Source organism: Pelophylax lessonae, assembly GCF_965119305.1.
Source record: "Pelophylax lessonae genome assembly, chromosome: 1".
NCBI lineage: Eukaryota > Metazoa > Chordata > Amphibia > Anura > Ranidae > Pelophylax > Pelophylax lessonae.
In genome coordinates, this window is record NC_138768.1 from 559,790,931 (window position 1) to 559,817,520 (window position 26,590).

Sequence of the window (26,590 nt, forward strand, 5' to 3'; positions counted from 1 at the left end):
CCCACCCTGAATGAACACAGTGAGTGATTAGTACTGATCGCTCACTGTGGAGGTGCAGATATTGCCTCTGTGCTGCAATTCACCTGAATAAGTCTTGTTCAATGGGGTGTATTTTCTGCCATGGCTGCAAAGAATAGCATAGCGGGCGTTGCATTTTAGCAAAAATATAATTTGATGTTTTCAGAGGAGGGGGGCCCTGACAGACAGACTGTTCGGGGGCCCTGTAATTTCTATCAGCAGCCCTGGGGAGGAGCAACTGTGTGGGTGGTTGTGAGGCACCCCCCATTCAGTTGAATGGGTCGTGTTCAGTGGGTGGTACTGCCGCTGATGGAAAATTGTTGCAGCAGGGACACCGACAAAACAAAATCCATTTTAGTACAGTGCACAAAGAGTATCTTTGGATGTATTTTTTATTTTTTTTAATTGTGCATTTCTGTTTCAGTGACAACCACACAAACCCCATTTCTTGTGAGCATCACAAAGACAGGAAGTCTATCCGAAGCAAAAAAAAACCAAATCTGGAAGTTATAATTGGGCTTTAAAACCCAAAACAGTCATTAGGCTTACATGCTTAATGGGTATATACAGTAGTGATAAGCTTGCATAATCTCCCTAATAATGCCTAAAATCCAGTACTGTGAGTTTCTTTTTACATTTGTGTACAATAGAATACCTGGAGAAAGTAAAAAGCTTAAAGCGGAGTTCCGGCCACAAAATGCACTTTGGGCCATCTGCTTGCTGTAAAAGAAATGGATAGTCACGATTTTTTATTTTTTTGTTTACTTACCTTGTTATTGAAAAAATATACTTACCTTCCTTCCACTTCCTCCCTCTGCGGCCGCGGCCCGCGCCGTCAATTCCTGCTTCCATTGATTCCTGGGAGCTGAAAGTCATCGCTCCCAGGAATCAATGCGTCTGCATCGGCCCCGCTCGTCAGTTCCGGTGCAGGCGCGTCATTCCCTGCTAAACAGCTTCTGGGCATACCCAGAAGCTGTGCAGGGATTACGCTCCTGCCCCGGAAGTGATGGCGGGGCCGGTGCAGTGCATTGTGGGACCGAAAGGGACACGGAAGAGGACGTGCTGGCTTCAGAGCTGCCCACACCTGAGATGGCAGCGCTGGAGAAGAAATTTTCAAGGTAAGTATTTCTTCTAAAAGGTAAGTGCGACCTGGGACAGATCAGAGGCTAGCCATTGTGGAATGTACTAGCCCTGACTGTCCCGGGGGTATTTTTATTGAAAAAAACATTTTTGTGGCCGGAACTCCACTTTAAAGTGATTTGTAAAGGCTCATTTTATTTTCTAATAAAATAACAAACATGTTCTACTTCCCTCCTCAGTGGTTTTGCACAGGGCAGCCCAGATCCTCCTCTTTTCAGGTCCCTGGCTGGAGCTCCTGGCCCCTCCCTCCTGCTGCGTGTCCCCACAGCAAACAGCTTGCTATGGGGGCACCCGAGCTGAGTTGCAGCTCTGTGTGTTCATTCAGACACCGAGCTGCCTGACCCTGCCCCCTCTCTCTCTTCTTTGTTTGACAGCAGCGGGAGCCAATGGCGCCACTGCTGTGTCTCAGCCAACGGACAGCTGAGAGACTCGTGGACATCTCTGGCTAGAGAGGGGGCTCAGGTAAGTATTAGGGGGGCTGGGGAGGGGGGGGGGGCTGCGCCATGAAGGTATTTTTTCTCTTAATTAATAGAATGCATTTTAACCACTTTACCACCGGAGGACTTTGCTGTCTTCCGTCCAGGCCACTTTTTGCGATTCGGCGCTGTGCGAATTCAACTGACAATTGCGCGGTCGTGCGACGCCGTACCCAAACGAAATTTACGTCCTTTTTTTCCCACAAACAGAGCTTTCTTTTGGTGGTATTTGATCACCTGTGCGATTTTTACTTTTTGCGCTATAAACAAAAAAAGAGCGTTTATTTTGAAAAAATAACAATATTTTTAACATTTTTTTATATGAAATTCCCCCCAAAAAAGATGTAAAAACCAATTTTTTAAAAAATTTTTGGCCAATTTGTTTTCTGCTACCTATGTTTGGTAAAAAAAAATCGCAATAAGCGTATTTTGATTGGTTTGCGCAAAAGTTATTGCGTTTACTAACAAAGGGAAAGATTTCTGTCATTTTTGGTGTTTTTTTTTTAACGCGTAATGGCGGCGATCTGCGATTTTTTTTTTTTTTTTTGTGGGACTGCGACATTGCGGCGGACAGATCGGACCCTTGACTGACATTTTTGACACTTTTGGGGGTACCAGTGACATTACTGCAGTAATCAGTGCTATATATATATATGCACTGTTACTGTAAAAATGACACTGGCAGGGAAGGGGTTAATTTTATTGGAGAGGGAGGGGTTAATGTATGCCTGGTGCTTACTGACGTGTAGGGGGGGAGGTGACTGAGTGAGTCATGGACAGATCGGATGTCCAGCTATGCTGAACAGTCCCGATCTGTCACTCCCTGTCACTATGGAGATCCGTCCGCTTGTGTTTACACAGGCGGGCGGATCTCCACACTAGATCCCCGGCGATCGGGGCAGAGCAGCGGCGATCGCCGCTGCTCCTCCCCTGGCCTGACTCCCGCTGTGAATGAAAACAGCGGGAGCGAGCCTCCGGCGGCGCGCAAGCGCCGCCCAGAAGGGGAGTGTCTGACGACGTTAATACTACGTCGTCAGGCGATAACGAGCCACTCTGCCGCAGTAGTATTACTGTGAGCGGACGTAAAGTGGTTAATAAATATCCTTCTGACTTTATAACCCCTTTAAACACTGCTACCCAACAATATAACATCCCCCCCCCCCCCGCCCCTTTCAACTCCAAAAAGCAATTTGGTGGCTGTCTGTCATCCTATTAGCAGCATACTGTAAGTATCTGGGTAAGAGCTTTTATGTAACATCATAGATCCAAAAAGGTAGTAATGAAAGATCAACAAAGCTTCCATAGTCTTCTAATCTTGGTTACCGGTATATTTCCACTGCTTTTAGAGTAATCCACATTATCTGTATTCGTCATCTTTTTCTGCTAATAGGATTCTATTAAAGTTAAACTTTAGGCTTGAAAATACAAATGGGGCGAAAGGCAGGATTTTTAATGCAGAAGACACTTTTTGTCTTCTGCATTAAAACAGTCAGCAGCTCTTTGCTCACAGAGCTATGAGAACTGAGCGATCGGAGGTGTTTGATAGCTCAGTTCAGTGTAGAGGCGTTGGGGGACCACTTAGGTAAGTATGAATATTAAAAAAAAAAAAAAAAAAAAGTACATCTTTTAATAAAAATGTATATAAATTTTGATATTCTGTTCTGTTTTCTGATATTGTTGATTCTGTTTATTCTTTCTGCTGGAGCTCTTGGAGAAGCATCAGAGCCATTTGAAGTGATTGATCCCAGGCTGCTGTTTGTTGTCTTTAAGTACATCATTGGCAGATTGACCTCCTACAACTTAGAGGTCTGATCATTTTTAAAGCGGTAGTATCCCGCTTCTTGACACTTTTACCTACAGGTAAGCCTATAATAATGCTTACCTGTAGGTACAAATACTATCTCCTAAACCGGCATGGTTTTGGAGATATTTACAGTGCATGCAGCCGCTCGCGCGAGCGGCGCATGCGCTCTGAAGGTCCGGGGGGACCTTCAATTAATTTGCCGGGAGCTTGCCGGAAAAATCACTCCACGCGCATGCGCGGGAGTGACGTCATCGCGGCTCCGGCCAATCATCGCGCCGGAGCCGCCGAACCCGGAAGAGACGGCGAGGGATCATGGCAGCGCCCGCAGCGATGTCCGTGTCGGGGCTTCGTTCTAAGGTAAGTTACACATAATGGGCTAGTATGCGATGCATACTAGCCCATTATGCCTTTGTCTTGCAGGTTTTTTTTTTTTTTTTATTTATTAGGGTTTACAACCACTTTAAGACCTCATGCACACTGGATGTTATCAGAATGCCAGTAAAAAGCTGTAGCTGTAGAAGGAGGTTTTTTTTTTTTATTTTTTTTTTTTTTAGCTTTTTTCAGCTATAGTGTTTTTTAGCTTTTTTTTAGCAAAACTATACTCCCACAAAAGCTTATGGCTCAAAAACGTAGAGAACGCTGAATAGCCATGTTTTGTAATTTTTCCGCGTTTTTAAGCTTTTATCAGAGTTGGAGCGTTTTTACAGCTGAAAAACGCCTCTCAAAACCCACTAGTTCTGGGGGTTTTTTTGCAGCCAGAAAACGCCCCTGTCAAAAACTGCTGATAACAGCCTATGTGGGCATGGACATACAGGATAACATGCTGGAGAGTTTACTGGCTGTAGAAAAAAAACGAATGCCAAAAACAGCAGCTGCAAAAACGTCCAGTGTGCATGAGACCTTAAGGAGCGTGTATGTTGGTGGTGGGACACCTCCTATTGGCATTTTGGTAGAATCTGTCACCATCTTATTTCTGGAGGAGTCTATTATTTATTTATATATATATATATATATATATATATATATATATATATATATATATTTTGGGACTTTATATTGCTTGTTATGCCACTTCCACTTTAAAAAACATTTTTGCACGCTGCACTTAATTTAATCTTTGCACAGAGTTGCACATGGAATTCTAAATTAAATTGCACTTTGATGAATTTAACATACTGTAAGTTTTATCATTTTTTTCTGTTTAATGTGAAGAATTATTTTGGTTGAATTTAAGACACTAATGATTTAAAGAGACAGACAGCACAGTCCTTTTTGAGGTGTTGTTGTCCATATTGTGTATTCCAATATTAGGGTGCTGCAGTTTCTTTGCACGATAGATACTTAGTGGTCCTATCCAAATTCTATTTCATGTCACTATTCAGAAAGACCCTAAAATGGCCCCTCTGTACTTCTTTATCCCAGGCCTAACTAATTCCCAGTGAAAGTTTGCCACCATCAGCTAAACAGACAATTCCCTGAAGTTGGAAGAAACCTGGCATAGCCTAGGAAGAAAACCTGTATGAATATTGTTCTTTCCTACTATTTGTTCATAATTACAGTATTAAAATATTCAGACCCCCTTAAATTTTTCACTCTTTGTTATATTGCAGCCATTTGCTAAAATCATTTAACTTCATTCTTCTTCCTCATGAATGTACACATAGCACCCCATACTGACAGAAAAACACAGAATTGTTGACATTGTTGCAGATTATTAAAAAAGAAAAACGGAAATATCACATGGTCCTAAGTATTCAGACCCTTTGCTCAGTATTTAGTAGAAGCCCCCTTTTGATCTAATACAGCCAGGAGTCTTTTTGGGAAAGATGCAACAAGTCTTTCACACCTGGATTTGGGGATCCTCTGCCATTCCTCCTTGCAGATCCTCTCCAGTTCTGTCAGGTTGGATGGTAAACGTTGGTGGACAGCCATTTTTAGGTCTCTCCAGAGATGCTCAATTGGGTTTAAGTCAGGGCTCTGGCTGGGCCATTCAAGAACAGTCACAGAGTTGTTGTGAAGCCACTCCTTCGTTATTTTAGCTGTGTGCTTAGGGTCATTGTCTTGTTGGAAGGTAAACCTTCAGCCCAGTCTGAGGTCCAGAGCACTCTGGAGAAGGTTTTTGTCCAGGATATCCCTGTACTTGGCCGCATTCATCTTTCCCTCGATTGCAACCAGTCGTCCTGTCCCTGCAGCTGAAAAACACCCCCACAGCATGATGCTGCCACCACCATGCTTCACTGTTGGGACTGTATTGGACAGGTGATGAGCAGTGCCTGGTTTTCTCCACACATACTGTTTAGAATTAAGGCCAAAAAGTTCTATTTTGGTCTCATCAGACCAGAGAATCTTATTTCTCACCATCTTGGAGCAGGGGCCTACCTAGAGCATTTGGCACCCGGGGCGGATCCTATATCTGGCACCCCCCCCCCCCCCAGGCAACGAACATTGACGTGTCATGTGTAAAATGTATGGAGACCCCCTTTTACATTACACAGAACCCTTACCCCTGGACCCCTTTACATTACACAGCCCCCGTACCCCTGGACCCCTTTACATTACACAGCCCCTGTACCCCTGGACCCCTTTACATTACACAGCCCCCTTACCCCTGGACCCCTTTACATTACACAGCCCCCTTACCCCTGGACCCCTTTACATTACACAGCCCCCTTACCTCTGGACCCCTTTACATTACACAGCCCCTGTACATTACACAGCCCCCTTACCCCTGGACCCCTTTACATTACACAGCCCCTGTACCCCTGGACCCCTTTACATTACACTGCCCCCTTACCCCTGGACCCCTTTACATTACACAGCCCCTGGACCCCTTTACATTACACAGCCCCCTTACCCCTGGACCCCTTTACATTACACAGCCCCATCCCCCATACAACCCTTTACATTACACAGCCCCCCAATATAACCCCTTTACAATACAAAGCCCCCACCAATAGAACCCCTCTACAATAAATCCCCCCATAGAACCCCTATACAATACAAAGCCCCCCCCCATAGAACCCCTATACAATACAAAGCCCCCCCCCATAAAACCCCTATACAATACAAAGCCCCCCCCATAGAACCCCTATACAATACAAAGCCCCCCCATACAAGCCCTATACAATACAAAGCCACCCCCCCAAAAAAAGAACCCCTTTACAATACAAAGTCACCCCCCCTCAAAATAACCCCTTTACAATACAAAGCCCCCCGCCCCCCCTCAAAATAACCCCTTTACAATACAAAGCCCCCCCGCCTCAAAATAACCCCTTTACAATACAAAGCCCCCCCGCCCCCCCTCAAAATAACCCCTTTACAATACAAAGCCCCCCGCCCCCCTCAAAATAACCCCTTTACAATACAAAGCCCCCCCCGCCCCCCCCTCAAAATAACCCCTTTACAATACAAAGCCCCCCCCGCCCCCCCCCCCTCAAAATAACCCCTTTACAATACAAAGCCCCCCCGCCCCCCCCTACCTTTTTAGGAGGAGAGCGGAGGAGGAGGAACTGTTTAAAGCAGAGAGGATGTGAGAGACTCACTGTTACTCCCGAGCCCTGAGCCCTGAATACACAGCGATCGGCGCCTCGGCGGGAACTGCAGAAGTTACTATGCTGGTTAATGAGCAGGTGATTGGTTGATAGGCGGTCCTAGCAACCAATCGCCTTCTCATTAACCAGCATAGTAAACTGCGGCAGCGCCGATCGCTGTGTATTCAGGGCTCGGGAGTGACAGTGAGTCTCTCACATCCTCTCTGCTTTAAACAGTTCCTCCTCCTCCGCGGTGGAAGCAGTCTGGCGGCCGGCCCCGGGTGTCACCCTGATCTTCCCTGACACACTGACACCCCCCTAATGTGTGGCACCCGGGGCGGACCGCCCCCCCCGCCCCCCCTATTGGTACGCCACTGTCTTGGAGTCCTTCAGGTGTTTCTTAGCAAACTCCATGCGGGCTTTCATGTGTCTTACACTGAGGAGAGGCTTCCGTCGGGCCACTCTGCCATAAAGCCCCGACTGGTGGAGGGCTGCAGTGATGGTTGACTTTCTACAACTTTCTCCCATCTCCTGACTGCATCTCTAGAGCTCAGCCACAGTTATCTTTGGGTTCTTCTTTACCTCTCTCACCAAGGCTCTTCTCCCCCGATAGCTCAGTTTGGCCGGACGGCCAGCTCTAGGAAGGGTTCTGGTCGTCCCAAACGTCTTCCAATTGAGGATTATGGAGGCCACTGTGCTCTTAGGAACCTTAAGTGCAGCAGAAATCTTTTTGTAACCTTGGCCAGATCTGTGCCTTGCCACAATTCTGTCTCTGAGCTCTTCAGGCAGTTCCTTTGACCTCATGATTCTCATTTGCTCTGACATGCATTGTGATCTGGAAGGTCTTATATAGACAGGTGTGTGGCTTTCCTAATCAAGTCCAATCAGTATAATCAAACACAGCTGGACTCAAATGAAGGTGTAGAACCATCTCAAGGATGATCAGAAGAAATGGAAAGCACCGGAGTTAAATATATGAGTGTCACAGCAAAGGGTCTGAATACTTAGGACCATGTGATATTTCAGTTTTTCTTTTTTAATAAATCTGCAACAATGTCAACAATTCTGTGTTTTTCTGTCAGTATGGGGTGCTATGTGTACATTCATGAGGAAGAAGAATGAACCTAAATGATTTTAGCAAATGGCTGCAATATAACAAAGAGTGAAAAATATAAGGGGGTCTGAATACTTTCCGTACCCACTGTATGTCCCATGAAATTAATTGGGAGGCAGTTTCCTTGAAAAAAATTGGAATCTTGTTAAAGTTGAGTTCCAGTCGTTTTTAGTGTTTTTTAAAAGTCAACAGCTACAAAAAGTGTGCAACTAGTCATGCAACTTTGGACATCAAAGTTACATGACAAGTCGTTCCCCATGTTTTCCGATGATACCCATTCATATATGTACAACCTAAAGTTGCAGCAACTTCAAAGTAGTTTATGCACTACTTTGATCTGACTTTCATGCAGCTTGAGGGCCATAGAGTTCAATGTTAACCCTCCAGAAGTTGCATGAAAATTGTACCTGAATGTTATACAATGCAACTTGTGTGCAACAGTTGTCTATTATCACTGGTCAAAGCCAAAGTCGTATCCAAGTTGCACCTATACAAAGTTGCACTCCAACGTCGGAGGAGTCAGAGGAAAACTTCTGCTTGGATGGTCTACGGTCTGAGCAGAAATGAGAGCGGTACCTGTCAAAACTAGATACCCTCAGGTACTAATGTACTAGCTTCAGGTAATACACAGATTAAACAAATCCTCCTATTGAAGTTGTACCGGTTTATCTACTGCAATCTGTTCTATATATCATTAAAAAAACACACAGGTCAAAATATTTTTTCTTAGGTCTAGCAGCAGGGGGCAGGGATCTGATTGCACACATATTGCATAGCGTAGAGCACAGTTTCCTATATCTGACAGCTGTTTGGAGAAAAGGGACACACCCTCCTCTACACAGGCTTATAGGCTCCTATAATATACACTAAGCTAAATCTATGAGTCACCTGCTGGATGTTGGGCCATCTCTCTCTACTCTAGGCCATAGCTCCCAACTGTTCCTGATTGAGGGACTGTCCCTGATTTAGAACAAAGTACCTCTGTCCTTTTCTCCTCATTTGTCCCTCATTTTGGTCTTATCTATATAGTTGTATATAAAATGCACTTTATATCTTTCAAAAAGTGTTTCCCGGTGCTAAACCTTTCATCCAATTTCTAAATTGCTGCATTTGTAAATTTCAAAAGCCAGTATAAAGGAATAGTAGTGGTAAAAAAAAAAACACTTGTGGGTTTAACTAATCAATTTTCTTTTGTATGATTCCCCTTTAAGGGGGCATGGTAGGCGGAGTGTCCTATGCGTACATACTTTTGCTAATAGGTGTCCTTCCCATCTCAAAAAGTTGGGAGGTATGCTCTAGGCTGCTGTGTCAGGAAAAATCAGAAGTGACTCATGCAGATAGTAGAGCGAAATATCACTCGGTGCTTTGGATTTAGGTAAGTACACACTATAGCAGAAAGTGCTTTGTTCCTTTTTCATGTTTGAGGTTTACAACCACTTTAACTAATCTCTCACCCTCTGTTGCTGATACCTTTTTTGTAACAGTTGTAACGTCGGCAAACTAAATCTTGCATGTTCCTTGTTTGTTGCTTCAATACCAAATTTTGTAAATCAGCTGTTTTGATACCTTCCTTAAATAAGATATAATAATTTTCACACATTAGTCATGGCCTAATAGTAAACAGTGTGGGAATGCTGTTAGAAATGTGTGGGATGTTGAAAGGAAATCTAGAGAATAAATAACATTTAAAGCTAAACTGCACCAAAAATGTATGGGATTGCAACGGTGGGGAACCTCTTAGCTTGCTGCACAATGAAACACTGTATGGCCTTTAGGTTGACTGTAGTTGCAGCCCTGAGCATGCCAATGTTCCACCTGTGGTACTCTGGTGACATCTGTTTACATCGCCCAATGCTTGTAGGTTTTGCAAGTAAACTTTGGTAGAACCACAGCATGACCCAAAGACTCCAAACTTGGGTGGCAGTTTGTAGTGAAGTTAATCAACAGCAGGTCCCTCCAAAGCAGCTTACCTTTCCATACCCCATCTCCTCTCCCAGCAGCTCACCTACTCATAGCCTCACTCCCTTCAAGCAGCTGAGTTTTCCCCATGGCCCAGCTCCACATAGCTCACCTTCACATACCTCCGATCTTCTCATTGCTGCTCATCTCCCATGTAGCTCTGCTTCCCTCCCGACAGCGGAGTTTCCCATTATTTGGCTCCCCTGTGCTGCAGCTACTAACACATACAAAGCAAATCTGGTGACTGGCTTCCTTTTTTTCCTTTTTAATTCTTTCTTTTTATTAGTTTTGCAAAGAAAATACACAGCAGAGCCTTATGGGCATACCCGGCTCAAAGCAAACAAAACAACAATAATACAAAAAAAAAATCCCATAAGATTACATAACCTAATCTAACAAAACAGCTGCTCAGTGCTAAATACAGGATTATGAAGGAGAATAATTTATGGTACCATTCATACTATTCGTCTTTAATCTTCTATCGGTTCGGTTACGATGATATGTACCTTAGAGCTACTGGACGCATAGTTAAGTCACAGTACCTCTACAGAGCAGAAGTCAACAAATACTTGCATCCAAGGGGACTTAATATCTTAGGCAGAAGCCGTTGAGGGGGATTCAGTCCAGATATCCCAGACTTGGAGAATTTATTAGGACATCCATGGGAGAGGTATGTGGCTTTATATAATGGCAATACAGCATTCACTAAGGACTGCCAAAAAACTATAGTGGGGGCCTCCCTGGTTTCCAGTTCAATAGAATGGCTTTGCGGGCGTAAAAAGGTAAACTAAGGACGGTTCTAAGTGCCCTACGAGGAGCTAGAGGGGTCACCAGACCAAGTAAGCAAACTTCGATGGTGAGAAGAACCCCCACCATAATTCGGTTAGCAATGAACTGTGTAACTTCAGCCCAAAAAAAATGTATTTCTGTACATGTCCAGAATATATGTTTAAAATCATAATGTTCCTCCAAAGACCTGGAAAAATGTTATTTTACATCTTAGTTGTCAGATATATTCTGTGTACCAACTTGAATGTAACCAATTTGTCTCTACTGGCTGCCAATTGAGAGAAGCAAAATTCTCATAAGTCTTTCCAGGCTTTATTGTCGATATCTGGAACATCCGCCTACCATCTAGCCCGTAAAGTCTCCATACCAACATGAACCGATGGTAGGAGAGCTTTGAAAAATTATGAAATCGGTTTAGCTAACATGTCATCCGGAATACATTTTTTAATTTCTGAGCTGTACAGGTCAACTGGGGATGTGCCAAATTGGGTAGAATAGGCATGCGGAGCTGCACGTACCTAAAGAATTAAGGAGGTTAAATTGTGCTTTAAAATCATCAAAGGATAACCGCTTCCCATCAGGACATACTTGGCCAAGCCTTTTGATGCCCCGGGACGCCCAGACAGTCTGATCTGGAATAGACTGAAATTCATTGAGGGTTGGATTGAACCACATAGGATTGTAGGGAGACCAAAAGTGAGTGTCAGCAATGAGCTTAAGCACTTTCAACCGCCAGGTCCTGAGCATGGCCCGCATTGAGAGTATTATTGGGAGCGGTATCTGCTGTCCCCGGTAGGGGAGAAGGCACAAAGATTTGTAGGAGCGCAGGTAAGCAGCTTCAAGGATGACTGAGGAATAAGTGTCATCTGAAATAGCCCAGTTGTGGGCATGCGTAAGAAGTGTCGCTAAAAAGTATGAATACAAATCAGGAAACGCTATCCCCCCTGGGTCCAGGGCCTACATAATGTTTTCTTGCTAAACCGGGGAGGAGTGGATTTCCACAGGAAGGAGAAGAGCAAGGAAAAAAATAGTTTTGAAGAATTTTTTTAGGAATCCACATCAGGGAGTGTCTCAGAATATACAGGAAAACCGGGAGGATTTTCATTTTGATTAAATTAATTCGCCCAATAGGAGAAGGCGGGAGGTTGTCCCATGCCTTCATTCTCTGTTTGGTAGTATTTAACAGGGGATACAAGTTCAGGTGTGCAAAATCCATAACATTGGATGTAATATTAACTCCTAATTCGGTGACACGTTAAATTTGCGACAGGCGGGAAGAGTGAGCGGGCACAGAGAGAGAGACAACCTGCTGCCAGAACTACAACTCCTAGCTGGGGTGAGAGCGACACTGTGTGGCACAAAATGAAAAAAAAAAAATATTTTTTTTTTTTGTGATTTACATTCTCCCTGATTAACAGGGACACTGTAAAATACCTGGGACAGGCTCCTATTTGCCGGGATTGTGCCAGGAAAAACAGGACAGTTGGCAGGTATGGCACGGCGATGAGGGAAAAAAAAAAAAAGATATATATATATATATATATATATATATATATATATATATATATATATATATAATTAGGACTGTCACGACGCGTCAACGTAGTCGACTACAAAAAATCGTCGACGTGCGTGAAAAGCGTCGACGCGTCTACGCGTGACGTCACACGCCCCCTGGCCGGCCGCCGCGCCGCTTGAAATTCCCCCACCGGGCTCCGTCCACACCGATGCCGGAGACAAGACCGTCCACACCGATGCCGGAGACAAGAGGTGAGCGCTGACCGTCTCCAGCACCCCTGTACTCCGCCACAGCTTCTGCCGCAACGCCATCCTCCCCGATCACCCAGCTACTTAAGAGATGTCACATGTGCGGCACTACACCAGCTTGTACTGTACTGTGGCGGCTTGTAATGGCCTGTACTAGGTGGGAGGGCTTACTGGGGGGTCTGTACTGGGAGGGGGCATACTAAGTGGTCTGTACAGTACAGACCACTTAGTAAGCCCCCCTCCCAGTGCAGACCCCTCAGTAAGCCCTTCCACCTAGTACAGACCCCTTAGTAAGCCCCCCTCCCAGTGCAGACCCCTCAGTAAGCCCTTCCACCTAGTACAGACCCCTTAGTAAGCCCCCCTCCCAGTGCAGACCCCTCAGTACGCCCTCCCACCTAGTACAGTCTGTACTAGGTGGGAGGGCGTACGGAGGGGTCTGCACTGGGAGGGGGGGCTTACTAAGGGGTGTGTACTAGGTGGGAGGGCTTACTGAGGGGTCTGTACTGGGAGGGGGGCTTAGTAAGTGGTCTGTACTAGGTGGGAGGGCTTACTGAGGGGTCTGCACTGGGAGGGGGGGCTTACTAAGGGGTTTGTACTAGGTTGGAGGGCTTACTGAGTGGTCTGTACTAGTGTACTGGGAGGGGGGCTTACTAAGTGGTCTGTACAGTACAGACCACTTAGTAAGCCCCCCTTCCAGTACAGACCCCTCAGTAAGCCCTCCCACCTAGTACATATACCACTTAGTAAGCCCCCCTCCCAGTACAGACCCCTCAGTAAGCCCTCCCACCTAGTACATACTGTACTAGGTGGGAGGGCTTACTGAGGGGTCTGCACTGGGAGGGGGGGCTTACTAAGTGGTCTGTACTAGGTGGAAGGGCTTACTGAGGGGTCTGCACTGGGAGGGGGGCTTACTAAGTGGTCTGTACTAGGTGGGAGGGCTTACTGTGGGGTCTGTACTGGGAGGGGGCTTACTGAGGGGTCTGTATTAATTACAGGATTAATTAGCTAATCAAAAAAACACTCAATTAAGCAAAAAAAATAAAATAAAAATAATCGTTAGATTAGTCGACTAATCGTAAAAATAATCGATAGATTAGTCGACAGACAAATTAATCATTAGTTGCAGCCCTAATATATATAATATAATTTTTTTTAATAATAAGAATTGAAAAAAAAAAAGAAAAAGATGTTTTTTTTTTTTTTTTTTTAATTTAAAAAATAAATTAATAATAATAACCACACTCCCTGTCCACTTACCTTTAAGCAAAGGTAACTGGACAGGGGATGAAGCCTGCAAAAACTTCCCATCTCCTTCCAAAGCGCAGATGAGAGGGAAGGCATTACTCCCAGCCACCACAAGAGGGCGCCAGTTCCCCTAGCCTCTCATCTCACAGAAGAAGGCCGAAAAGCCGGGGCCTCAATTTATGGACGGCGCGGAAGTCCGTGCACTCGGGAAAGAAGGTGGGGGCGCAAAAGGGACAGGGCACCTCCTGCAGGGCACCCCAGGCGCCAGGTCGCTAATTCTAGTCGCAAATGCGACCTGGCGCCCGGGGTTTGTCGAGGCCTGAGTTAATTTGTGCATTAAAATTTATTTTATGCATAATATTTACCCGTAAATGCCTCCCTTATGTCTCAAAACGGTCAGAGACTGCTGCTGGACCTTTTTCTGCAGGATTGACCACTAATTCAGGTAGTCCTCTCCTAAGGCTACATTCACACATGCTTCTGTCACTGTTCGCAGCAAGGGTCCGGTGTGTCCCTGTTCACCAATTGAGGTGCAAATCTGGTCCGAATTTTTGCCTAAATTCACAAATAAAAACGGACCAGAAGATGCACAGGACCCTTTTTCAATGCAGACCGTGGCCGCCCCAGAGCTACGTGAATCAGCTCTATTGAGAGCCGGTCACACTCTATGTTCATGCAAATTTGCATCTGTGTGAACGGAGCCAGAATGTTATACTTCTCTTACGCCAACCTAGAAACCCTTTATAACCTGAGAATCTGTTTTTAATTAAGTTATTTAGGTCGCTTACTAAGGCACATGTGTCAACACAAGGTCCGTGGGCCGAATCTGACCCTCAATTCCATTTCATGTGGCCCTTGCACCGCTCCTGCAGCTGCAGTACCCCCCTAATGCAGCCATGGAGAGGCTCATCTCTGCCCTCCTGTCTCAGCAGTCAGTAGCAGAGAGGAGGACTGAACTCCTCCTACAGATCCTGTGCCTTTCTGTGCAGCCACAGCACCCCTGTCTCTGCCTCTCTTAGTCTCAGCATACTCCAGCCCTCCTCTGGTCTTCCTCCAGACCCTGTACTTTCTGCTTCCCAGATCTGCCCCAGCTCCTTCCCAGCAGCAGCACAATGTAAGGGGGTTCACTGTGATGTAAGGGAGGGTCGGGACTCTTGGCTTCTAATGGTGGGGGCTCTTGATATCCAATGTAAGGGGGGGTAAGGTGCTCTTGACATCTAGTCTTTAAGATACAACCGGCCCTTTGAGGGCAACCATAATGCTGATGCAGCCCGCAATGAAATTGAGTTTGACACCCCTGTACTAAGGTTTAATTACCGCATGATGTGTCAAGTTGGAAGTACTAACTTTGTAAAATTTTGGCTACATCTGTGGTATACAGCAGTGGTTCTAGATGCACTGATGGCTAAAAGGGGCAAAAAAGAATGATATTGCATGACTGCCCAATTACGTAGGCAGAGACGGGGCTAGTTAATTTTTGGATTTTGTGCCGGAAGGGAGGACTTGTAAATACCTTGTGTTATAAGAAGTTAATGTTGTAGCTCTTAGTATTTTATAGGTAGACTTTTTTGGTTCCTTTTTGGACCAACTCACCGCTCTCCTAATGGTTGTACTCTTTCCCTGTAAATATATGGAGTTGAGACTACATACTAAACAAACCGGCAGAGAGTTCTTCAACCCCAATATTAAATATCCTTTTCATTTAAAATTTTTAAATGGCATGGCAAATTTAAAAAAATAAAAAACACTCCGAACTGTTTTTTTAGTATTCCTGCTGACCACCATGGGGTAAAAATGCAGTTCAAATAGAAAACAAAGTACAGGAGTTGGCCAAGTCAGACAATGGCCTACTGTGTCTATTCTTCTTGCACCTATTTTTTCTGGGATTCAAAACAGGAAACTTTTGTCTGCTTATATAGAAGAAGCTAATATCCATGATAAGGTGGAGTTACCAGAGATAACAGCATGTCAACTGTTTGCTCCACAAATGCGTTCGGGAGAATTCATCAAAACTGAGAATTCATCAAAACTGAAGCAGCTGTGCATGGCAACCAATCGGCCTCTATCTTCAGCTTGTTGAGTTTCATATTGAAAGTGAAAGCTAGAAGCTGATTGGTTGCCATGCACAGCTGCTCCAGATTCTGTCTGCGCCACCTTTGTTATATTTCCTTTCACTGCGTCTTCTGTGGAATGAACATAAGATTCGATTAAATTGTAGAATATTTTTTGTTGCAAATCACTATCCGTATGTTCTACATTACCCATACATGCATCATGTTTATTTTTCAGGACACTGCAGGCCAGGAAAGATACAGAACAATTACCACAGCCTACTATCGGGGTGCCATGGGCTTTATTTTGATGTATGATATTACCAATGAAGAATCATTTAATGCTGTACAGGACTGGTGAGTACTGAAATATGCTGGAATGGGTTGCTTTAGTTTGTCATTCTATGCACTCATTTTCATTCTCTTGATTTCTACATGTATTTTCTTTCTATAATGTGTATGTAGCACCACCCCCGCAGGAGCTGCTGATTATATTATTGGGTCTACACCCTGCCTAACAACCCAATCAAATTGGCTCGATCCCTCCTCAGGCACAACTGACCCAGAATAGGACTGGACTATCAAATAGATACACAGGTTGGAATACAATACTTCACTATGCAACAATACCTTGTTACCTTCTTGAATAGTAGTCCTTCTGGGTGACACAATGGAACAACGCACAAGATTGTAATTAACCAAACTTAGTTTACTATGTATCAAATTGAATAGGGGAGATACAATACAATACAATACAAGTCCATAAAAGGTTATTTAAAACAGCTTTAAAAAGGTAAAAGAATACCCCCACACTCCTCCTGCATTAAGGCTAGACACAGTACCAGGTAGGTGGGCCTATCTGAGTCCCTCCCCCAGAGTTCTCTTCTTTCTTGTTGATCTTCGCTAGCAAGGTTATTGAATAGAGCTCATTTGTAATCCAGATTAGGAATAAAGATCAAGAAAGAAAAAACAACGAGCTGTTAGTTGTCACCGCAGGGTGTCTGCGTAACTGAGCAATAACTTCTGCGAGAGAGATAAGCCTCTGGCGACTCCTTTACAGACCTTATTGTTTGTCTATGAGTCTCCTGAGAGAGTATGGTGATAAACCCCGGGGTTTTATCACCTCCTGCTGCGCTACCGCTATCTGTAGATAAAACTGTCTCTTCAGCAGATAAAGTCAGTTATTGGGCATGTGCCCTCTCACCAACAGAAGTTTCTCCTTCGCGCGCTTCCACTGCGGTCTCAGTCCTTTGGCTATATGCCAGCCGCGCGGGGTCCTTCTGGCGGATGACTTCCGGTCTCGGCAAACAGCAGTATGACCTCCAGGAATGTGCCTCGTGCTTGAGATGGGACGGTTCCACGTCGTCCCTCCAGGCTAAAAGGCTCTGGCCCAATATCCAGTGTCAGTCCTTCACTCTCGCTCGCTGGTTCCTCAGAGTCCAGCGCAGAAAGGCCCCCCCCCTTCGCACGCTTCTCTCTTCCTTTAAATAACCTCCCCCATAGTGCCGTGCGGTGCAGCCGTGCACCCTGGATCTTGCAAAGCAGCCTGGGAGATGTAGTTTCTTCATCTTGTGAAAAGGAAGTCACAGCCCGGGAAATTCCATGCAGCTACCACTAGAGGGAGCCTAGTTCCTGGATCTTGCAAAGCAGCCTGGGAGATGTGGTTTCTTCATCTTGTGAAAAGGAAGTCACAGCCCGGGAAATTCCATGCAGCTACCACTAGAGGGAGCCTAGTTCCTGGATCTTGCAAAGCAGCCTGGGAGATGTAGTTTCTTCATCTTGTGAAAAGGAAGTCACAGCCCGGGAAATTCCATGCAGCTACCACTAGAGGGAGCCTAGTTCCTTCCCACATATCAAACAGTGTCTTTAGGCATGTTTAACCCCGCTACACACTCCCCCCACTTGAGAAACTTTGGTCCCCAAAGAGGTCAACAGTATGTACCCTAGTGCATAGGTTGGCATTATACAACAAAAACATTAACATTTTGCTGAAATAAGTCAATCTGAATACATCCAATTTTGTATTCTAATAGCAGTGCAACAGTAAAACGATAAAGTGCAATTAATAAACAAATAAGTGATTTCTACAGTGTTAATATAGTGCTGATTTCTAGTGCTTTTATATAGTGCTCCTTTAAAAAGCACATGTGCCTTTGCAATTTCTTAAACACTTACATCTTAAAGTTTGTGTTGAAAAAAAAACATCAAAAGGTGAGAAAGAGAAAAAAACATATAGTGAGGTCAGAGCAACAAAATGTGCGCAAACATTAACTCACAAAGTAAACCAAATTGTGAACATCAAAAACTGTGCTTATTATAATGGCCAAACCCAATATCCTTATGTACAAACTTAAATGCAAACGTTTTCTACTTCAATACTTTGTTCTCATGATCTCTCACAGACCCCCCAAAACTTGGGTGGCTTGTACAGTTGTGCCTGGGGGTGAGCTAGGGTTGTCCCCCACCAAATCTACAGTGGAGGAACTAGGCTGGTCAGGAGATCTTTTGGAGGTAAAAACAGCTTCTTCCGAACATTCACCCAATTGATCATAGGTCAGTCTCTTAGGTGGGTGAATGACTCTCCTTTCCCTCTGTTCCCGTGGAGGCATGCTCTCAGAGGTGCTAGGATCAGGCACTTCTGAGGATTCTTCAATGTCCCCCTCCTCATGTTCCAACACAGAGGAACCTGATGGTTCAAGAGAGGTCAGTTCTTCTTCAGAGAAGGGTGCAACCTCCTCCTCAGGATCTTCATCCTCAGCTGCTTCTTCTGGAAGCATATGAAAGGGTATGAATTCAGGGGCTTCTGCCCGAAGGGCTCCTCTATCAGCCAAGTCAGATGAAGACAGGGAGGCAGGTGTGGGTTCTGGCAACTGAGATGACCACAACCAGTCGGGTACCTCCTCTTCATCTTCCAAATCTTCAGATGGAGAACTTCCCTCTCCCTCATCTGGGAGCGTCGTCTGAGATCTGGTAACTGGTCTGGACCGGCGAGAAGTCGAAGGGGCCTCTGACAAGTCTTCCACAGGGGGCATACGAACCGCTTCAGAGAGAGGCAGCAAATGGTTCCGATGCCAAGCCTTCAATGGACCCACACTTCCTTCAGGCCGAATTTGGTACACAGGAAGGTTTGGCAGTTGCTTGCAGATAACATAAGGTTGGGACTTCCAGCGGTCTGCCAACTTGTGTTTTCCCGGGACACCCAAGTTTCTCAACAAAACCCTGTCCCCTGGTTGCAGGTCATGGATCCGAACTTTTAGGTCGAAATTTTTTTTATTCCGCAGTCCACGTTGATCAGATGTGGCCTGAGCCTTGTCATAGGCCGCTTTCAGACTCTTCCGCAGTCGGTCCACATATCCTCTATGCGATGCTAAAGAGGTATGATCAGGCGAAATGCCAAAGGCCAAATCCACTGGCAACCGAGCCTCCCTTCCAAACATCAGCCGATAAGGGGAATATCCAGTAGCATCACTGACAGTGCTGTTGTAGGCATGCACAATGGCAGCTACGTGCTTGCCCCAATGCTGTTTCTTCTCTGAGCTCAAAGTCCCCAACATATCCAAAAGAGTCCTGTTAAATCGTTCAGGCTGGGCATCCCCCTGTGGATGGTAGGGAGTGGTTCTAGTCTTTTGAATGCCTAACATATCTAACAGTCTCTTGATCAGTCTGCTTTCAAAGTCCCTTCCCTGATCAGAATGGAGGCGTTGTGGTAACCCATAATGTACAAAGAACTTCTCTACAAGAACTTTGGCTACCGTTGAGGCCTTCTGATCCCTTGTTGGGAATGCTTGAGCATATCTGGTAAAATGGTCTGTTACCACAAGGACATTCCCCTGGCCACTCAGATCAGGCTCTAAGCAAAGGAAATCAATGCACACCAGCTCCATGGGTCCCTGACTTTGTAGATGGCCCATTGGGGCTGCTTGACGTGGCAGAGTCTTCCTCTGTATACACCGGACACAAGAATGACAGTATCCTTCAACTTCGGCCCTCATACAAGGCCAGTAGAACCTGTCCCTGACAAGCTGAAAGGTTCTTTCGGGCCCCAGATGGCCATGATTATCATGAAGAGCGGCCAGAACTCCCTCTCTGTATTTAGCTGGTAAGAACAGTTGCCACTTCTCCTCCAGATCTTCAGATGGACCTCTCCGGTAGGCCACTCCTTCTCTGGTCTGTAACCGGGTCCACTCTCTATGCAACAGACGGGCCCCCTGAGGGGAGTCAGTTAGAAGCAACTCAGGGCTCTGGATCTCCAGAGCTTCCAAGAGAAGTTTTCCCAAAGGGTCTTCCAACTGCTCCTTCCGCAAGTCCCTTTTGGACAGCCGGGGCAAACCCTCCCCTTCAACTTGGGTCACCTGGCAGTAGCATTTGGGTACTCCGATAGCCGAAACCCCAATCTCTTCTGCTCTTGACCCTCCTCGGGATCGAAATTCAGTTCCCTGATATAGGGCACGCACCCCTTCTGGAGCCAAATAAGTCCATTCTTCCGCAGGTTCCTGTGGAACATGCAACCTTCTGGATAGGGCATCTGCATCCCTATTTCCGATTCCTGGCCGATACTTCAGGCTAAAATTGAAGCTAGAGAGGGCAGCCAACCATCGATGTCCTGTTGCATCCAGCTTGGCCGTAGTCAACAGATAGGTGAGGGGATTATTATCTGTCTTGACAATGAATTCAGCTCCGTACAGGTAGTCTTTCAATTTGTCAACCACTGCCCACTTCAAGGCCAAGAATTCAAGTTTGTGAGTAGGATAATTCCTTTCAGCAGGCAGTAGGCTTCTGCTCACATAGGCAACAGGTCGCAGATGACCCTCATGCTCCTGATAAAGTACCCCCCCCAGCCCATCTCGGCTGGCATCAACATGCAGTTCATATGGTTTTGTGGGGTCCGCATAGGCCAACACAGGGGCAGTGGTTAGGGTTTCCTTCAGCTGGACAAAGGCCCCTTCGCATTCCGGGGTCCACTGATCCTGGATGGATTCCTTAGCCTTCCGGGGGCCTATGGTGGACTTCGCCGGCTTTACCAACTCAGGGACATCATCTTCTTCATTCTTCAGGAGCTCATTTAGGGGTCGGGCAATCTGGGCGAACCCCTCCACAAACCTCCTGTAATAGGAGCAAAAGCCCAAGAATGACCGGAGTTCGGTCACATTTGTGGGTCTCGGCCAGGAAGCAACAGCATCCAGCTTGTCCGGGTCAGTGGCCACCCCTTCTTCAGACACGATATGGCCCAGGTAATGGACCGAGGACTGATAGAATTGGCACTTCTCAGGAGAAAGTTTCAGACCTTCTTCATGTAGCCTCTTCAAGACCTTTTCCAACCTCTCCTCATGTTCTTCTAAAGTTCTGCCAAACACGATAACATCATCCAAGTATACCAGTACCTCTATCAAATTCATATCTCCAACGGTCCTCTCCATCAGCCTTTGGAAGGTAGCAGGGGCCCCGGACAACCCCTGAGGCATGCGATTGAACTCAAAGAACCCCACAGGGGTGATGAAGGCTGTTTTCTCCCGATCTTCAGGGTGCATGGGGATCTGATAATACCCACTCTTTAAGTCCATCACACTGAACCACTTCGCCCCTGACAGACTCTGTAGGGCATCTTCGATTCGAGGAGTGGTATACTGGTCTGGGATGGTTCTTCTGTTCAGCGTTCGGTAGTCGATACAAAGCCTCAAAGATCCATTTTTCTTCCGGACTACCACTATCGGGGAAGCATACGGGCTCCTGGATTCTCGGATAATCCCGATCTTTTTGAGCTCTGCCAGCTGTTGACGTAGATCTTCTAAGTCACCTAAGGGGACTCGCCGGACTCTCTCCCTGAAAGGCTTGTCCTCACTCAGGCGGATCTTATGAGTGGCGCTCCTGGCACATCCCACGTCAAACTCGTCCTTAGAGAATATTTCCCTACATCGAGCAAGTTGTGCCTTGGCCCTCTTCACCCATTCCGGCGGGAGGGCAGCGTTTCCAGAGCAAAGCTCCTCTATAACCGCTTCACCCTGTTCCTTTTCTTTGAAATCAATGGGGGCAACTGGGGTAGCCGGGTTGACTTGGCCCAGGAGCACTCTGGCCGGTACCTTCACTGGTGTAATAGAGGTGTTTCTGACACTCACTAAAACCCTTCCACGGTTTTCCTGTAACACCTTCAAAGGGATCACCTCAGGGATCACTTCTATCCCTCTCTGTCTCTCCTTTTGACCTGATTCAAAGATAATGAAGGGACCCGGCTGTTGCCATGTGAGTTTAACAGAAGCCTTAAAACAGGCCACCTCTCCTGGCTGTAAGACCTTTTCTGCTCTATCCAGCTTCCAGAGTCGTCCAACTCCTTCTGCGGGGGTCTCTTGCTCCAACACTAATCGTTGGTAGGCCTGCCGTAACATGGGATGGATCCTTGGCGCCTGAGCATCTTGTCCCTGGACCAGTTGTATCAGAAGGCGCCTTACCAGGTCAGTGTTTGTTCCTACGATGAGAGAGCTTTTGTTGGCCCCTGGTGGACGAGGACAGACCACCGCTAAGGTGTCGAAGGTTTCCGCTTCACCAGCCACTGATGGATCAAAGGTCAACTTGATTGGCAGATACCCGTCATAGGGAAAACTTTGGGTCCCAATACCCCATATCTCCAGATCTTCCAACTTCTGCAAAGGTAGATGGGTAAGATATTTATCATAGAAGTCTCTATACAAAAGAGTCACCTGGGCCCCTGTGTCAAGGAGGGCTCTTGTGTAAATTCCTTCCACCTGAACCGAGACCACTGGGGAGGGCCCGACCAAGTTAGTTGGGAATTCTCTTGATGTAGCCTGGTTGTCTGATTCAGTTCTCTGTACCCTGGCCCTCTTCTCCTTTTTCTTCCTTGATCTGGGCCCCCGCTGAACCCGGTGTGCATTGACTTTCCTTCCCTCAGTAACCCGGAGTCTAGAACTGGGGGTATTATATTTGGGTCTGACCCCCTGACTCAGTTTCCCTGATCCTGCACCACTTCTGGAGTCCCTTAAGACTGACGGACACCCGGTTGACTCCTTCACCGGTGTCCTCTGAAGTTTCCCGCTGGCTCGCGAGGTTTCGCGGCAGCATTTCCTGAGCTGGGACATACCCTTCTAACATGCCCAACTCCCCCGCAGTTGAAACAAGTTAACAATCTTGCAGGCCGTGGCTCTGGATCTGTGCTGAGACTAACAGGTTCATCTGGCCTCTCCAATATACTCCCCTTGGGTAGAGTGGATACCTGACCAGTCAGGATGGACACCATTTCTATCAACTGAGACACTTGGGTCTTTAGGAGTTCAACTTGAGAGTCACCCTCTTCCACACTTATCACTCCAACCCGGGCAGTTGAGTCAAACTGCCGACTTTTCTTCTTGTTGTCCAACATAACCTCTTCCTCTCTGACCATTCGAATCAGATCGGGGTATTCTAGAATGCCGCCATCTCGACGAGTTCGTAACAGTATGGCAATGGGATCTAAAGGTTGAGCCCCTTTCAGAACCTGTCGTGCACGAGTCTCATCTATTTTCCGGTGGTCTATTCCTTTCTTTAACAGAATCTGGTGGATAATCCTATCCAGACGTTTAATGAATTCGGACAACTTCTCCCCCTCTTCTTGATAACAGTGGTCCAACTGGTAGAGAAGTTCAGCCGCGTTCTCCGTCCGACCAAACACATCTTGCAGAATGTCCAAATAATCCTGTGCAGTGCAGTTCTTCTTGCTAAGCTTTAGATTACGTACAGCCTCTAATGCAGGTCCCCTTAAACTCTCTGTGATTCTCTGCTTCTTGTGCTGTTCTGGTACCTCCCATTCCTCCAAAGCCTGAGTGGCGGTATCTAACCACTCTTCGAACCCATCTTCTGCTGAAGGCACAGGCTGTTTCCCAGAGAATGTCCGGAGCTTCCTATATCCAGTCATCAAATAGCTCGAGGAGTCCCTACTACATTTTGCCACAATCTCCCCAAGAACAGCACACAGTTCTGAGCTAAAAGTCGACAAAGGTGATGACTCAGGATGCCCTTCTTGGACACCTTTTTCTTGGCTGGATACCCCAGGGGTGGTGGATGAGGGACCCGCAATAGGAACTCCTGGATGTATCAGGAAAAGTTCTGTTTGGTCAGTAGTTTTTACACTGTTTCCGTTGAAATAATCAGGGACCCCCTTCCTCCACTCACACAGTGCATACGTGTGTGGGACAGTGGTGTCAGTTTTCATGTCAATCACCCAAAATTTCCTGTCTGTGGATAGTGCCCTCAAAACAGGGAGGAGCTTTTCTTCAGTCCAGGCTTCTCCCTTGATTTCAACCACCAGGCCATTTTCCACTATGACATTCTCTTCCTTGCACCACTCAGCAGCAGCGACAGGATCCATTTCTGCGTGGGAGGGGATTCTATGGCTGAGAGGGTTGTATTGCAGGACTGTAGAAATCCCGGACGAGCCCCCACGTGTAGCACCACCCCCGCAGGAGCTGCTGATTATATTATTGGGTCTACACCCTGCCTAACAACCCAATCAAATTGGCTCGATCCCTCCTCAGGCACAACTGACCCAGAATAGGACTGGACTATCAAATAGATACACAGGTTGGAATACAATACTTCACTATGCAACAATACCTTGTTACCTTCTTGAATAGTAGTCCTTCTGGGTGACACAATGGAACAACGCACAAGATTGTAATTAACCAAACTTAGTTTACTATGTATCAAATTGAATAGGGGAGATACAATACAATACAATACAAGTCCATAAAAGGTTATTTAAAACAGCTTTAAAAAGGTAAAAGAATACCCCCACACTCCTCCTGCATTAAGGCTAGACACAGTACCAGGTAGGTGGGCCTATCTGAGTCCCTCCCCCAGAGTTCTCTTCTTTCTTGTTGATCTTCGCTAGCAAGGTTATTGAATAGAGCTCATTTGTAATCCAGATTAGGAATAAAGATCAAGAAAGAAAAAACAACGAGCTGTTAGTTGTCACCGCAGGGTGTCTGCGTAACTGAGCAATAACTTCTGCGAGAGAGATAAGCCTCTGGCGACTCCTTTACAGACCTTATTGTTTGTCTATGAGTCTCCTGAGAGAGTATGGTGATAAACCCCGGGGTTTTATCACCTCCTGCTGCGCTACCGCTATCTGTAGATAAAACTGTCTCTTCAGCAGATAAAGTCAGTTATTGGGCATGTGCCCTCTCACCAACAGAAGTTTCTCCTTCGCGCGCTTCCACTGCGGTCTCAGTCCTTTGGCTATATGCCAGCCGCGCGGGGTCCTTCTGGCGGATGACTTCCGGTCTCGGCAAACAGCAGTATGACCTCCAGGAATGTGCCTCGTGCTTGAGATGGGACGGTTCCACGTCGTCCCTCCAGGCTAAAAGGCTCTGGCCCAATATCCAGTGTCAGTCCTTCACTCTCGCTCGCTGGTTCCTCAGAGTCCAGCGCAGAAAGGCCCCCCCCCCTTCGCACGCTTCTCTCTTCCTTTAAATAACCTCCCCCATAGTGCCGTGCGGTGCAGCCGTGCACCCTGGATCTTGCAAAGCAGCCTGGGAGATGTAGTTTCTTCATCTTGTGAAAAGGAAGTCACAGCCCGGGAAATTCCATGCAGCTACCACTAGAGGGAGCCTAGTTCCTGGATCTTGCAAAGCAGCCTGGGAGATGTGGTTTCTTCATCTTGTGAAAAGGAAGTCACAGCCCGGGAAATTCCATGCAGCTACCACTAGAGGGAGCCTAGTTCCTGGATCTTGCAAAGCAGCCTGGGAGATGTAGTTTCTTCATCTTGTGAAAAGGAAGTCACAGCCCGGGAAATTCCATGCAGCTACCACTAGAGGGAGCCTAGTTCCTTCCCACATATCAAACAGTGTCTTTAGGCATGTTTAACCCCGCTACATGTACATTAAAACTTCAAGATCAAATGTTAATGTGATGTGTAAGGCCTCACGCACATAAGCGGTTTGGAACAAGGATGCCAAATCCTGGCATTTTCAAGCACATTGGAGGCACAAATGCTTTGTCCATCCCTGAGGCCAGCAACCTGCCAAAATCGGTGACAGAGCAAAATACACTGTGGGGTAGATTTACTAAAACTGGTTCAATCAGAATTTGGTGCAGCTGTGCATAGCAACCAATCCACTTTGAGGTTCAGCTTGTTCAATTAAATTTATAACTAAAGGCAAAACTTTTTTTCTCTTACGTCCTCCGACAGTCGCCGCCTCTTCATATTCGTCACATATGGGGTATTAGACTTTGCTCCGAAGGAGTAGCTAGGCAACAGAATATGTTAACATTAAAGCTTTTAACATATCCCACCCTCAAGGGGTGGTCCCCTCAGTCAATACCCTCCTACTTCCTGCAACCATATCTCAGTTTTAATGTCTAGCTTGTCAGGAGTGGCTGGCTTTTTCTGTGCTGGGGCTTTCTGCCCCAGACTCTTTCTTCTTTTTGAAATTTTGTTTGAGTTTTCTCTCTACCTTTACTTAGCTGTTATATTTGTCAGCGTTAGTTAGTTCTTCTGATGAAGAGGATCATGCGGGCTGGGTCTCGGGCTGATCCCCCTGGTCGCAGGTCGTGGGTCAGTGGCTTCCCAGCCTGCCATCGAGCGTTCAGCCAGGTAACGCTCCTGGCACAGTGAACGACCCATCCCTGTTCGGTGCAGGGATGATTGGTGAGGTGGCTACCTCACTGGACGCTGTGCGGTTTCTTAACCCCCATTTTGTGCGTCTTGAATT

General features: G+C 46.3%; 1 protein-coding gene across 1 annotated transcript in view; it reads left to right on the forward strand.

Moving 5' to 3' along the window:
- Positions 1–26,590, forward strand: part of RAB3A (RAB3A, member RAS oncogene family) — a 114,948-nt gene that overhangs the window by 57,851 nt on the left and 30,507 nt on the right. The window contains exon 3 of the mRNA XM_082260817.1: positions 16,132–16,250. Coding sequence (XP_082116943.1) covers positions 16,132–16,250 — 119 coding nt within the window. The remainder of the gene's footprint in view (positions 1–16,131; positions 16,251–26,590) is intronic.